Source organism: Osmerus mordax, chromosome 12, assembly GCF_038355195.1.
Source record: "Osmerus mordax isolate fOsmMor3 chromosome 12, fOsmMor3.pri, whole genome shotgun sequence".
NCBI classification, from domain to species: Eukaryota; Metazoa; Chordata; class Actinopteri; order Osmeriformes; family Osmeridae; genus Osmerus; species Osmerus mordax.
The window spans coordinates 13,085,767-13,098,110 of record NC_090061.1 but is presented as its reverse complement, the minus strand read 5'-3'; the positions used below and the strand labels follow the sequence as shown (position 1 = coordinate 13,098,110).

The 12,344-nt window shown below is 42.6% G+C and overlaps 1 protein-coding gene and 1 long non-coding RNA gene across 3 annotated transcripts; both read left to right on the top strand.

Annotated features, from left to right (window-relative positions):
• The first annotated feature begins 4,860 nt into the window (after positions 1 to 4,860).
• Positions 4,861 to 6,719, top strand: LOC136954255 (atypical chemokine receptor 2). Its single transcript, XM_067247843.1, has one exon. The coding sequence runs from the start codon at positions 4,862 to 4,864 to the stop codon at positions 5,963 to 5,965; it is 1,104 nt and encodes a 367-aa protein (XP_067103944.1). The 5' UTR covers position 4,861; the 3' UTR covers positions 5,966 to 6,719.
• Positions 6,720 to 6,941: 222 nt separating this feature from the next.
• On the top strand, positions 6,942 to 9,716 carry LOC136954258 (uncharacterized). Of its 2 annotated transcripts, XR_010878100.1 has the most exons (4): positions 6,942 to 7,607; positions 7,844 to 8,082; positions 8,569 to 8,753; positions 9,004 to 9,716. It is a non-coding gene; the product is annotated as an uncharacterized lncRNA (long non-coding RNA). The 2 variants fall into 2 exon arrangements; XR_010878099.1 differs by having other exon boundaries at positions 6,942 to 8,082.
• Positions 9,717 to 12,344: the final 2,628 nt, after the last annotated feature.

The window sequence follows — 12,344 nt, the reverse complement described above, 5'->3', positions numbered from 1 at the left end:
CGTTTCCCCAACCAAACAAAGCCAGTCGCAGCTCACAGAAGGATGAGTGGCTGAAACAACGGCGGGTGATTCGGAAGAGTCAGAACAACCCTGAGGTCCTGTTACAGGGCTAGGTATAATTATAGTTTGCCTATTTATTTAGTGTTTACTAACGTTTGCCACGTTAGCTAGTATTAGTAAGAAACTGAAGTAATTTGAATAGTGTGTTAGCAAGTTGCCCACTGGACCCCTTTAAAATCTACACTTGTGAACCCTTAATGGAGTAACTACCCCCCCTTGGCCAGTTACCCCTTTGGGGGGCCATGTTACCCCAGTTCAAACAAAAAAAATACATAAAACATTTCATGAAATAGCTAAATATATATAATTTGTAGCCAGTTCATTACCTTACAGTTTATTTGCCTTAACAATCATCATCCACATACCCTCGTTTCCCCAAACATTTCGTTTTTTTGTGTCAGTACTAGTAAGACATTGTTCTTAGGGGGGACTAATTACCCCATTTTACCCGATGAATACCCTTTTCTCTGACAGACTGTCAAAGCCGTGATTTAGATGATATAAAGGTTTTAATTACCTTGGAGTTGTTATGAGTGTCTAAGCAGGACTCCTCTAGAAGCTCCAAAACAAATGTAGGAGTGCCACACTAACGACATTTGAGACATGCATATGTTTTCCATCTTCATGTTAACCCTTGTGTTATCTTCGGGTCATTCTGACCCATCAGTCATTGTGACCCACCGTTGTATTGCGACAACTTTACCGCATGCAAAAACAAAGTGAAGCATTTTCTTGTAACCGTTAGGCTGTCTCAGACCCCCCACATTGCAAAGGTTAAATAATGTTTTTGTTTTTGTATTGGGTAAAATTGGGTAAACACAACGATGGTTCGTTATGAACCTTTGGGTCATGTGACTCGAAGGCAGCACAAGGGTTAATGGTGTTCAATGATGAATCATATTGTCTGAAGTAACTCAATACTTGAGTAGTCTTTTCACTAGATATACACTCACATTTACTCAAGTAATTATTTGGATTACTTTACTTTAACTTCTACTTGAGTCATTATTATTTTACAGTAACAGTATACAATACTTGAGGACAGTTGGGGCATCCTGGTGGCCAGCGATGCCACTAAGGCCAGGAGGTGCAGCCAGGCTGGGAGCCCTTCTCAACCCAGGACTCACACACTGTTAGGAATGAAGCCTTTCAGCCCACTGCTAGGATACATGCACATTTCTACCTGTGTGTGTGTGTGTGTTGTCACAGTGTGGTTAGTCAGCTGTCCAGGATGAGACCATGCTGGTGTCTTGAGTTTAGTAGGGTAAGAACTAGGGATGGGAATCTTTTGGTACCTCACGATTCGATTCTTGGGGTCACGATTCAAATTTTGATTCAATATTACATTTTTTTTTTGTTATGCTCTGTGTACTTCTACGGGAATTACAAAGAAGAAAGTTTGGAAGTTTTTCAAGGATATTGAAAATGGACCATGGTGGTAAATGCAGTGTTCCAAACTGTACAGGGAATGCTGACACTTTTCATAGTCTTCCCAAGGAAGCAAACACTCGACGGGCATGGCTGATGTTTGTCTATGAGAAGATCCCTGTGAAGTTCGACACTCAATTATTCATTTGCTTGAACCATTTCACCAAAGACAGTTTTGAAAACCTTTCCTACAACATCTTGTAGGAGACTAGACACAGTTGTTGTGTGGTTGTTTCCCTCAGTTAATTGAGTTGTGGATTGTGTCTGACATGCTGTATTAGACAGTTAATTGAAGTGTGACAGGAAAAGAATGGAGAGGGAGGAAGACATACAGAAAAGGGTGAAGGCTGGTTTGAAGCCAGGCTGTTGCGGTACTGAAACCCTCCCTTAACCCTGCCGTTCTCCAGAACTACAGACCGGTATCACTGTTACCCTTCCTTTCAAAAACAATTGAACGTGCTGTATCTAACCAACTTTCTAACTTTCTCTCTCAGAACAACCTGCTTGACCCCAACCAATCGGGCTTCAAGACTGGCCACTCCACAGAGACTGCCCTCCTTTCAGTCACCACTGCCCTCCAGTCTGCCAGAGCGGCTTCCAGGTCATCCGTTATCATTCTGCTGGACCTTTCTGCAGCGTTTGATACGGTTAACCACCAGATCCTGCTCGCCAGACTTTCTGAGATGGGCATCACTGGCACTGCACTCCAGTGGATCTCATCCTACCTGTCGGGAAGATCCTACCAGGTTTCCTGGGGAGGCAAACTGTCGGGCCCTCGCCAGCTCTCCACTGGTGTCCCACAGGGCTCCGTCCTTGGACCCCTCCTCTTCTCTCTGTACACCACCTCACTTGGACCAATCATCACCTCCCATGGCTTCTCCTACCACTGCTACGCTGACGACACGCAGCTGTACCTGTCGTTCCCCCCGACCGATCCGGGGATCTCAGCTAGGATTGAGGCCTGCCTCACAGACATCTCCGCCTGGATGACCGAGCACCACCTCCAGCTGAACCTCGCCAAAACAGAACTTCTCATCATCCCGGCTAAACCCTCCATCTCACACGATCTCTCAATCACCCTGGGATCTGCGACGGTGACCCCTTCATCCTCTGCCAGGAACCTTGGGGTTACCATGGACGACGAGCTCTCCCTCACGGCCCACATTGCTGCGGTCTCCCGGTCGTGTAGATTCACCCTCTACAACATCCGGAAGATCAGGAGATACCTGTCTGAGCACTCCACCCAGCTGCTAGTCCAAGCACTCGTCCTCTCCAAGTTGGACTATTGCAACTCTCTGCTCGCTGGTCTCCCAGCATGTGCAACCCGCCCTCTTCAGAGGATTCAGAACGCGGCGGCCCGCCTGGTCTACAATCTACCCAGACGCTCCCATGTTACCCCGCTCCTCATCTCTCTCCACTGGCTACCTATCATGGCCCGTATCAGATTCAAGACCCTGGTATTGACCTTCCGAGCAGTGAACGGGACTGCACCCGTCTACATCAAGTCTCTCCTGCAGCCTTACACCCCCACCCGCCACCTACGGTCTTCTTCAGACAACCGCCTGGTGGTCCCACCGCTCAAGACCGCCCGGTCCCAACACAAGCTCTTCTCCTGTCTGGCCCCCCAGTGGTGGAATCAACTCCCCACCTCCATCAGAGACACTGACTGTCTCTCCACCTTCAAGAAAAGGCTCAAGACGCACTTGTTCCGGGAGTACAACGGTACTTAGGAACGGTTCGCTTGACCCGATGTTAGTTTCCTCAAGGATCACAATGACTCTTGCTTAGAGACTTGTTGCTCTTGTGGTTAGTGGTAACTGATTTAAATTTTTGGTTCTCGCTGTGATATATTGTTTTATTACTGTTGCTTGCTTTTTTTTCCACAGGTACACTTGCACTTATAGCTGTTCATGTTGTTTGGTTGTGACTTGTTTAACTACATGCTCTTATGGTTCTTCCCTTTGGCACTTACTTTGGTTGTTCACAATGTGTGCTTCATGTTTTGGCAACTCGCGATGTTTTTTGGCTATCTTGTTGTTATGATCAGTGACCTATGCACTTTGTAAAGCTCTCTCTTGGAAGTCGCTTTGGATAAAAGCGTCTGCTAAATGAATAAATGTAAATGTAAATGTACTGCCCCAGATTTTAGAGCATGCACACTAACCCAGTGAGCTAACAGGGGAACCCTGCTTTCTTCTGGTTTTCTGACACCCCAACCCGGGAGTGTGCTGCAGTTACAGGGATCTGGGCCCACGGAAGTGTTTGGTACTACACTCTGTGTTGGATTTGAACCCAGGTTGTTGTGGTTTAGGCCCTTGTTCTCAACCCACTACACCACAATTTTTTTCTGCAACACAGTTAAAACAGATATGTACAGCTTACCGTCTATTAGGGGTGGGAATATTTTGGTACCTCACGGGTTTTTCAATTTTTAATCAAATTTGGATTCAATATATGCTTACAGAAAATTTAAAAAACAATCCCCCACCCCTAGTAAGAACTCAAACACAGGAAGTAAGCAGCCCATGTTAGGATGTCCTGACGCCAGGGATGCAGTTCCTTGCATTACCACAAGATGGAAACCTCAGCCCACCTGTTAAGTACTGTCTGACCTGTCCCACTCAGCCGTCTTCTGCGTAGAGGTGTGTGTGTGTGTGTGTGTGTTTGTGTGTCCGTGTGTGTGTGTGGGGGGTGTCCACCAGACTTATGTTTCCCCTCTGCCATGAGTTTGCGACAGCCATCTCTGGGAGTACTACCTTTCAGGTAAGAAAACACATTCACTCAAACACACACACACATGAAAACACAAACGCACACAACACATACACATTGTTGTCTGTCATGAGATGAGTTAGAGAGAAGATTGCATCTGAAAGAAATCAATCCTCGGATCAATTCCTTCCCTCTCTCTGGGGCTCTATCTCCTGAGACCCATGAAAATGACTGTAAATATGTTGTTAATTTTCCAATCTTTTGCAACCCTAACCGGGAGTTTTATCTTACAGTAGCCTATGAAAGGTTCTAGATGTTTGCTTATTTACACAAATGTTTTTCCATTTATGGTAATCAGTAGTAGCCCAAAGAGTTAACATGAACAGAGGAAGCAGAATAGACTGGTGTAGTGGAAGATATATTTGGAAGATAGGAAGTTACCGTAGCATTTCAGACTTCCTTCACTCTGGAGTCTGCCCATTGCTGTGCCGTTCTGTACCAATCAGAAGATGTTCTGTTGTCAAATTGTGACACTTAGATATGCTATCAGGTAGGCTAAATATTTTACGTATTTTAAAAACATTTTATTTATACTTGCATACAGTGTTTGATTTTGAAAATAATTTCATGTTTCTCCTAAGGCAAAACAACCATGGAAATTATGGAAACTTCGTCCTCAATTAATGACACTTACTTTGATGTTGACTATGATTACAGCTATTATTATGACTATATGAATGGTTTTTGGCCATGTGAAAATACTCAGGGCGAAGCATTTGGCCGGAATTTTCTAGTCCTTACTGAAAGCATTATTTGCTTGCTCAGCATTATCGTAAATGCGCTTTTTATTTTCTCTTCGGTCAAATCAAAACTTCTGCAAAATATATTACCTATGAGTATTGCCATCTCCAGTATTTTGTTTACAATCACATTGCCGTTTTATGCTATTTATGCTCACAGTGAATGGATGTTTGGCAACATTGTCTGTAAGACCGTCACAGCTATTCACACTACTACTATGTATAGCAGTATACTTTTTAGTATTTGTTTAGGTCTGGAGATATATTTAGGTGTGAAATGGAACTTGTCAGGGAGGACCTACTCATCACCAGTAAGACTTCCAATAGTTTGCTCTGTGATTTGGATATTATCTTCATTGGCTGCAGTACCATCTTGGACCTTTGTCGAAGAGGTCAACAGCAATGGACAGAAACTTTGCACCTACCATTTTGGAGAAGACCACCACCCATCTACTTGGATGATCTTTAAAAAGTTTCATCTGAACATCTTTGGCTTTCTCGTACCCTTTTCAATCCTTCTGTTCTTCTACTTGCGAGTCTGCTGTGCCATGACCAAGCTCGCACCGCGGGGGAAATCAAGTGCTCACAAACTTCTGGTGGTTGTGGTAGTATTCTTTGTACTTTGGTTTCCATACAACTGTGTCTTGTTTCTGTATTCTGTGCAGATCTGGCAAGCATGGAGCTGTACCTCCAACCTTAACCTGGAATTTGCCATTCAGATCACCGAATGCATTGCTTTCAGTCATAGTTTTATCAACCCTATTGTGTATGGATATGTTAACAGGAAGGTTTGGAGGTGTTTTGCCAAAATGTGTGTGGGGAGATATAAAACTAGTACTGAGTATACTCTGGAGGTGACCAACAGTACTGATTCCTCCTCAGTCCATGGAGATGGTGTTGAGCTAAAAGCAGTTCAGTGTCACCACCAAAATACAGCAAATGAACTTCCTGAGAGACTGTCATGAAGAATATATGAATGGCTATGTTAAGGCTTGCTAAAACACAATGAAGAAACTAGTGTGAATGCGTGTATGGAATCTTGTTTGCTTAAAAATTATACACATGTTTAGGCAGTCAGTAAATGCAAGCCATTCTCAATCGAGATGAATCCATTGGTTTGTTTTGTACTTCTGCTGATCTCTTCAGGAAATGAGTTTGACAACACACTTCCTAATTGTTTCATTATGTCAGCAAAACGTATTTTTTTATCAGTATCCTTGATTTGTTTTCTTGAACAAGAGCCATACAAGTTCTATTTCATTTTATTAAGTACAGTTTTGCAGAGTAAAAATATCACTTTTCAGCTTCTGTTTTCCTTACATAATAACCAATGGTATCAGTACAAACAAAAGCAGCATGTTAATTCTTCCAGCATTTCCAAAAATCAAACTTGCGGATCCAACCCTATGTCCTTTGCCGTTATGGGAGTCCATAAAGGCAACTCTTAGTAGAACTAGTATGTAATCCAGATCATTTCAGCAATTATATGAACACAGCATGATGCGATTACGCTAAATGGATGTACTACAATTTACACAGAAGGGCGCTATGTTCATTCATTATGTGTCATATATTCTTGTTTGCCATGTTGGTGCCATGAAACTGCACTCATGAGTAGCTGATGACGCACAGATATGTTCTGTCTGCTGCATTGTACTAGGCATGGCACTATGCACTACTGTAATGCAGAAGGCATTGTAAGGCTAGTTGATGAACTGAGATGCTTATGGCAAGCCGTTTTAACATTTATTTCTACAAACGTACTAGTCACTATTTTAAAGTTACTAGTACTTATTCTTTAGTTACTAGTAACTAATCCAATAGTTACTAGTATATATTCCCATTTTACTAGTAACTTTCATTAGATACTAGTAACTATTCTTTAGTTACTAGTAACTAATCCAATAGTTACTAGTATCTATTCCCGTTTTACTAGTAACTTTCATTAGATACTAGTAACTATTCTTTAGTTACTAGTAACTAATCCAATAGTTACTAGTATCTATTCCCGTTTTACTAGTAAGTTTTCATTAGATACTAGTACCTATTTTTTAGTTACTAGTAACTATTCCGACATATCCCGAAACCAATAAGTACTAGTAACTATTGCCAACAAGATATCTAGTTAACATGCAAATTAGCTTTAGAAGATATCTAGTTAACATGCAAATGAGCTTCTAAAGATATCTAGTTAACATGCAAATTAGCTTTAGAAGATATCTAGTTAACATGCAAATTAGCTTCTGAAGATATCTAGTTAACATGCAAATTAGCTGCTGAAGACCACACCTCACAGAAGACAGCACCACAGAGAAAATATCAACGAACCGATTTGAGAAATGGCACACCTATGTGTAATTGAAGAAATAGGACGAAAATGCAGAGCATTAGAAAGAGCTTTCCAACAAGCTAACATAAGCCACGCACGATTGATGCCGATTGAGTCATCACTTGTGAATTTAAGAAGACTGGACGGTATTTTATCGGTGGAGACAATGCAAGAACTTGTTGCTAGCCTTGAAGAACTCCGAGCTCTCATCACCACCACACATGCGATGTCAGGAGAGCACAGCGAAGACGCCTTTTCAGCCCCTCGTATGCCCTCAGGTAACGTTTGGATTTTACTTTTAGAATAACATTACTCGTACAATGGTAATATGGTGGTTAGCCAAATATACCTTGTATTAGAGATCCCTGTAGGTTATTACTTAAGATAGCTTGCTAGCTGTCGAGGGCCGATGTTATCTACCTTGACTTTACAGTATTGTCTTTATTAGCTACATTAGTTGCTAACGTTTCCTGACCATCTCTGCCCAACTTGTATCTCTAACTTATGTTCTCAGGCCAGCGAGGGAGACCTAAAATTGCCATAACAAGGCAGCAAATACAGTTCCTCGTGGGTCAAGGCTACACAGTCAAGCGGATGGGACAGCTGCTGAAATGTTCAGCATCTTTTTTATATCAGAAAACCAGAGCGCTTGGATTACCAATTAGGAGTTCCAGGTCAAGAACCCTAACCAATGAGGAACTTGAAGATCATATAAGAAGACTTCACAGACAGTTTCCAAGATCTGGAAATGAGGTGACATTGTTATAAGTGTATTATAACTAATCAGTATTTTTGTAACATTTTCTAGCATCCTGGCCCGTGTGATGTAGGCTAGCCTACACGTTTTCATTCTGAAAGTTTGTTGGCCTTTTTGTTAGCATAAATAGACGTATAATAGTGTTCATGCACTACCGCTCAAATGTTTAAGAACACCTAGGGTTATTAATGTTTTAGATAGAGTTTCACTAAGGTGACATTAAATTGATTAAAATAGATATCCAATACCTTACCAATGTTGCAAATATCTATCACTGTTGTAAATGACTGATTCATGATTACTAATGTAAATACAACTGCAGAGACATTTTCCTTTTAGCTCATTCATAATTAATTATGTTTGACTATTATTTCTGATATATTTAATGCCACCTTGGGGAATGAAGATTCAATTTTCTATCAAAACACGTCAATTTAGTAAAAAAATGTTTTACCAAAGGTGTAAATTGCCTGTGGTTTCAGATGATGAGGGCATTGCTGCGAGCAGAAGGATTCTTTGTAACACGACAGAGAGTGAGAGCGATGCTGACTTATATTGACCCAGCGGCTGCTGCGCGAAGATGGAGTGCTACCGTGGCAAGAAGAACATACCATGTGCCATATCCCAACAGTCTGTGGCATATGGATGGAAACATGCGTCTCATCAGGTATTCAGTTGTATTTGACAATTAAATATGCACTGTTGTACCAAGCAAACTACTTTCTTCTTCAGTAACCAGCTTCCAAAAGCTGTAGAACATGTATTCCCTGATTATCAGAAATTCAGCATTTAAGATGGTCAGCTGGAAAGAGAAACTAGTTTGTTTCTTCTCATATTCTACAAATGGCACCATTAAAGATGTATTGTATATAACTGAGAAGTACTAATTTTGTTGACCAATAGTTTTTCCTTTACAGGTGGGGCTTAGTTGTTCATGGAGCCATAGATGGATACTCACGCCTAGTAACATACCTAAACTGTAATACAAACAACAAAGCTGTCACTGTACTTACACAGTTCTTGAAGGCAACATGCCTGTATGGACTCCCATCCAGAGTTCGCTCTGATCATGGTGGGGAGAACACACAAGTAGCATTGTTCATGAATATTGTCCAGGGTGTAGAGCGCAGTAGTCACATAACAGGGGAATCTGTTCACAACCAGAGGATAGAGCGCCTCTGGAGAGACGTGTTCCTGCAAGTTCTACACTACTTCTACAATGAATTCTACAGCCTAGAGGATGCTGCCATACTAGATCCAGAAAATGACATCCACAAGTTATCACTACACCTGACCTATCTACCAGAAATTCAACGTAGGTTGAACATGTTTAGAGAGGCCTGGAATCAGCACAGTCTAAGGACAGAAAACAACCGAACACCCTCACAGATCTGGACAGAGGGCATGCTGACCAACATAGAGGCAGACAGCACTCCCATCAACAACGTATTTGGTGATGACCCATATAGGGAGGACAGTTTAGAGGCCCTTCTGGCACAACATGGCATCAACAACTTTCCAACTGACATAGAAGAACAGTTCCCAGCTGTAGTTGTCCAACAACTAAATGTAAATCTTAACCACCAACAACAGCAAGACATTTTGAGGGCTATAGAGGGAATTGTGGACTTGAAAGTGAAATATAGGGTCATACACAGCATTGTTGGCTGCCCTCTCCCCGCACTGGAAGACCTACACAGATCCTGTGCCCAGAACATCATAAAAGACACTTCACACTCCTGGGCACTCCCTGTTTAAAATGTTGCCTTCAGGCAGACAATACAGATCAATCAAGGCAAGGACAAACAGACTAAAACAGTGTCTATCCAACTGCAATAACCACATACCAACATAATGTGCACAATGTTATGTATCATGTAATGACTGTGTGTGGTTCTTTACGGTACAGTCTTAGGTATATTTATTTGAGTAATTTTAGCACTTTAGTAATTTTATCCTGATTTTTAAGTCAATGAATGATCCACTGACCGGAAGCACTTTAATTTCTTTGTACCTGTGACAATGACAATAAAGATCTATTCTATTCATTTGTGTTTGGGGGCACAGCCTGGCCCAAGGAAAATGCTGTAGACTGTAGTTACATGGAGATTTTTATTAATGGACCCAGTAGTGTTTGTTATGGGACAGTTTATACATGAGATGATCAATAAAACTACCATACCTGAGAAATCCCCAGAACAATATAATGATCAATTCTCGCAACTGGCTGAGCCTAAAACATCAGAACAATGGCCATTTGGTCTCATAGACAGAAGTCCTTGTATTCCACACGTACACTGGTACAACATGATACTAGTGTGTCCATTTCTCTCAGGCAGACAGTCTGAGAGATCAACCAGCCCAACACATATTTCCTACATTATCCTACACTAACTGCAGCTGAGGTGAGGCAGCGCAGATCAACCCTCGCAAGGCTCCTGGCCCAGACGGTATATCAGGTAGGGCCCTTGGGTTGTGCTGACCAGCTAGCAGGGGTCTTCAGTGACGTCTTCCACCTCTCCCTCAGCCTGTCTGTACCCCCCATCGCTTCAAGATGACCACCATTATCCCTGTGCCCAAGAACACCAAGGTCACATGTATGAACCACTATTGCCCGATAGCACTGACCTCTGTCATCATGAAGTGCTTCGAGCGGCTAGTCAAATCATTCCTCTGCCCCTCGCTGCCCCCCACCCTGGACCCAATGCAGTTTGCATACCGGTCCAACAGGTCTACAGACGATGCCATCGCTCTGACAATGCACACCGCTCTCTCCCACCTGGACAAAGGGAATACGTATGTGAGGATGCTGTTCATTGACTACAGCTAAGCATTCAACACCATTATCCCCTCCAGACTTGTCTCCAAGTTTGTGGACCTGGGACTAAGCTCCTCCCTCTGCAAGTGGATCTTCAACTTCTTGACGGGGAAGCAGGTGGTGAGAATCGGTGACCGCACCTCATCCACACTGATCACCAACACAGGCACCCCCCAGGGCTGTGTGCTTAACCTTGTTCACTCACGATTGTGCGGCAACCTCCTTGTTAAGTTTGCTGACGACACAACCATCGTGGGCCTCATCTCTGACAGTGTCAGCCTACAGAGAGGAGGTTGATGACCTGAAATCATGGTGTCAGGACAATAACCTCTCTCTCAACATCAGCAAGACCAAGGAGATGATTGTGGACTATAGGAGGCGGCAGGAAGAAGAGCATGCACCCCTACACATCAACGGATCCGAAGTGGAAGGTCAGCTGCTTCAAGTTCCTCGGGGTGAACATCAGTGATATGAAGATTTTCTATACATATGTGAGGTTGTCTCTTGCTGTGGTCAAGAGGTCACGCAGTGGGCCTTTGACAATACCCATATAGATCAGGGAATGTGCTCTGTTTAACCTTTGAGAAAAGTACAAACAATGAGTTATGACACATCACCAGTGTGCTATTTCTCCTGTGCATTAAGTTGTGAAATGTGTACTGTTTAAGGGCATGTTTTGGTGGTTACTATATCTGTATGGGCCAGCTCATGTATATAATGGACCTCTGAGAGACTTGTTTCTCTCACATGCTATCCCTCTGTCATGGACTGATGGCATGATCTGACGTTGTTACTAATAAAACCGAGTCAACCCTTTTCTAATAGTCGTGCCTCCTTCCGGCTTGCTTGGAGACAGAGATCTCATCCTTACAATCAGCAATGATCTCACCTGGTCTGCTCACACTTACAAAGGTGGTCAAAGCGGCCTGTAAACGCCTCTTCTTCCTGTGGAGACTGAAGAAGTTCAGCATGGACTCAGTTATCCTCACTAACTTCTACAGATACACTATAGAGAGCATACTGACTGGTTGCATCTCAGTGTGGTATGGGAGCTGCACAGACAGGGACCGCAAGGCCTTAAGTAGTGTGGTCTGTTCTGCTGAGTTCATCGGCAACACAATTCATGATGAATTCTCTTAGCCTTCATATATTGCATCATCAAGAAATATAGCTATTCAATTGAATTGTACTCAAAACAGAAAATGTCATTGATAATCATCCAGCTTGTTGTAGTGCTGATACTTCTGGCTTGTACATTTTGCCATTGAACCACAACTTCCACCAGTTATTCTTGGACAAAATACATATGAGATATATTAATTATACAGGGATGATACCACACTGGTCCCATGGGAAAATACAAATAATCATTAAGATATATTGTCTTCTTTCTCTGGTGTCTCCTCCGCACGGACAGACCCCCACACTAGCATCATGTTG

Bases quoted from the DNA above. Each gene is read 5' to 3' on its own strand.
- LOC136954255 (XM_067247843.1), top strand. From the start codon at position 4,862: ATGGAAACTTCGTCCTCAATTAATGACACTTACTTTGATGTTGACTAT.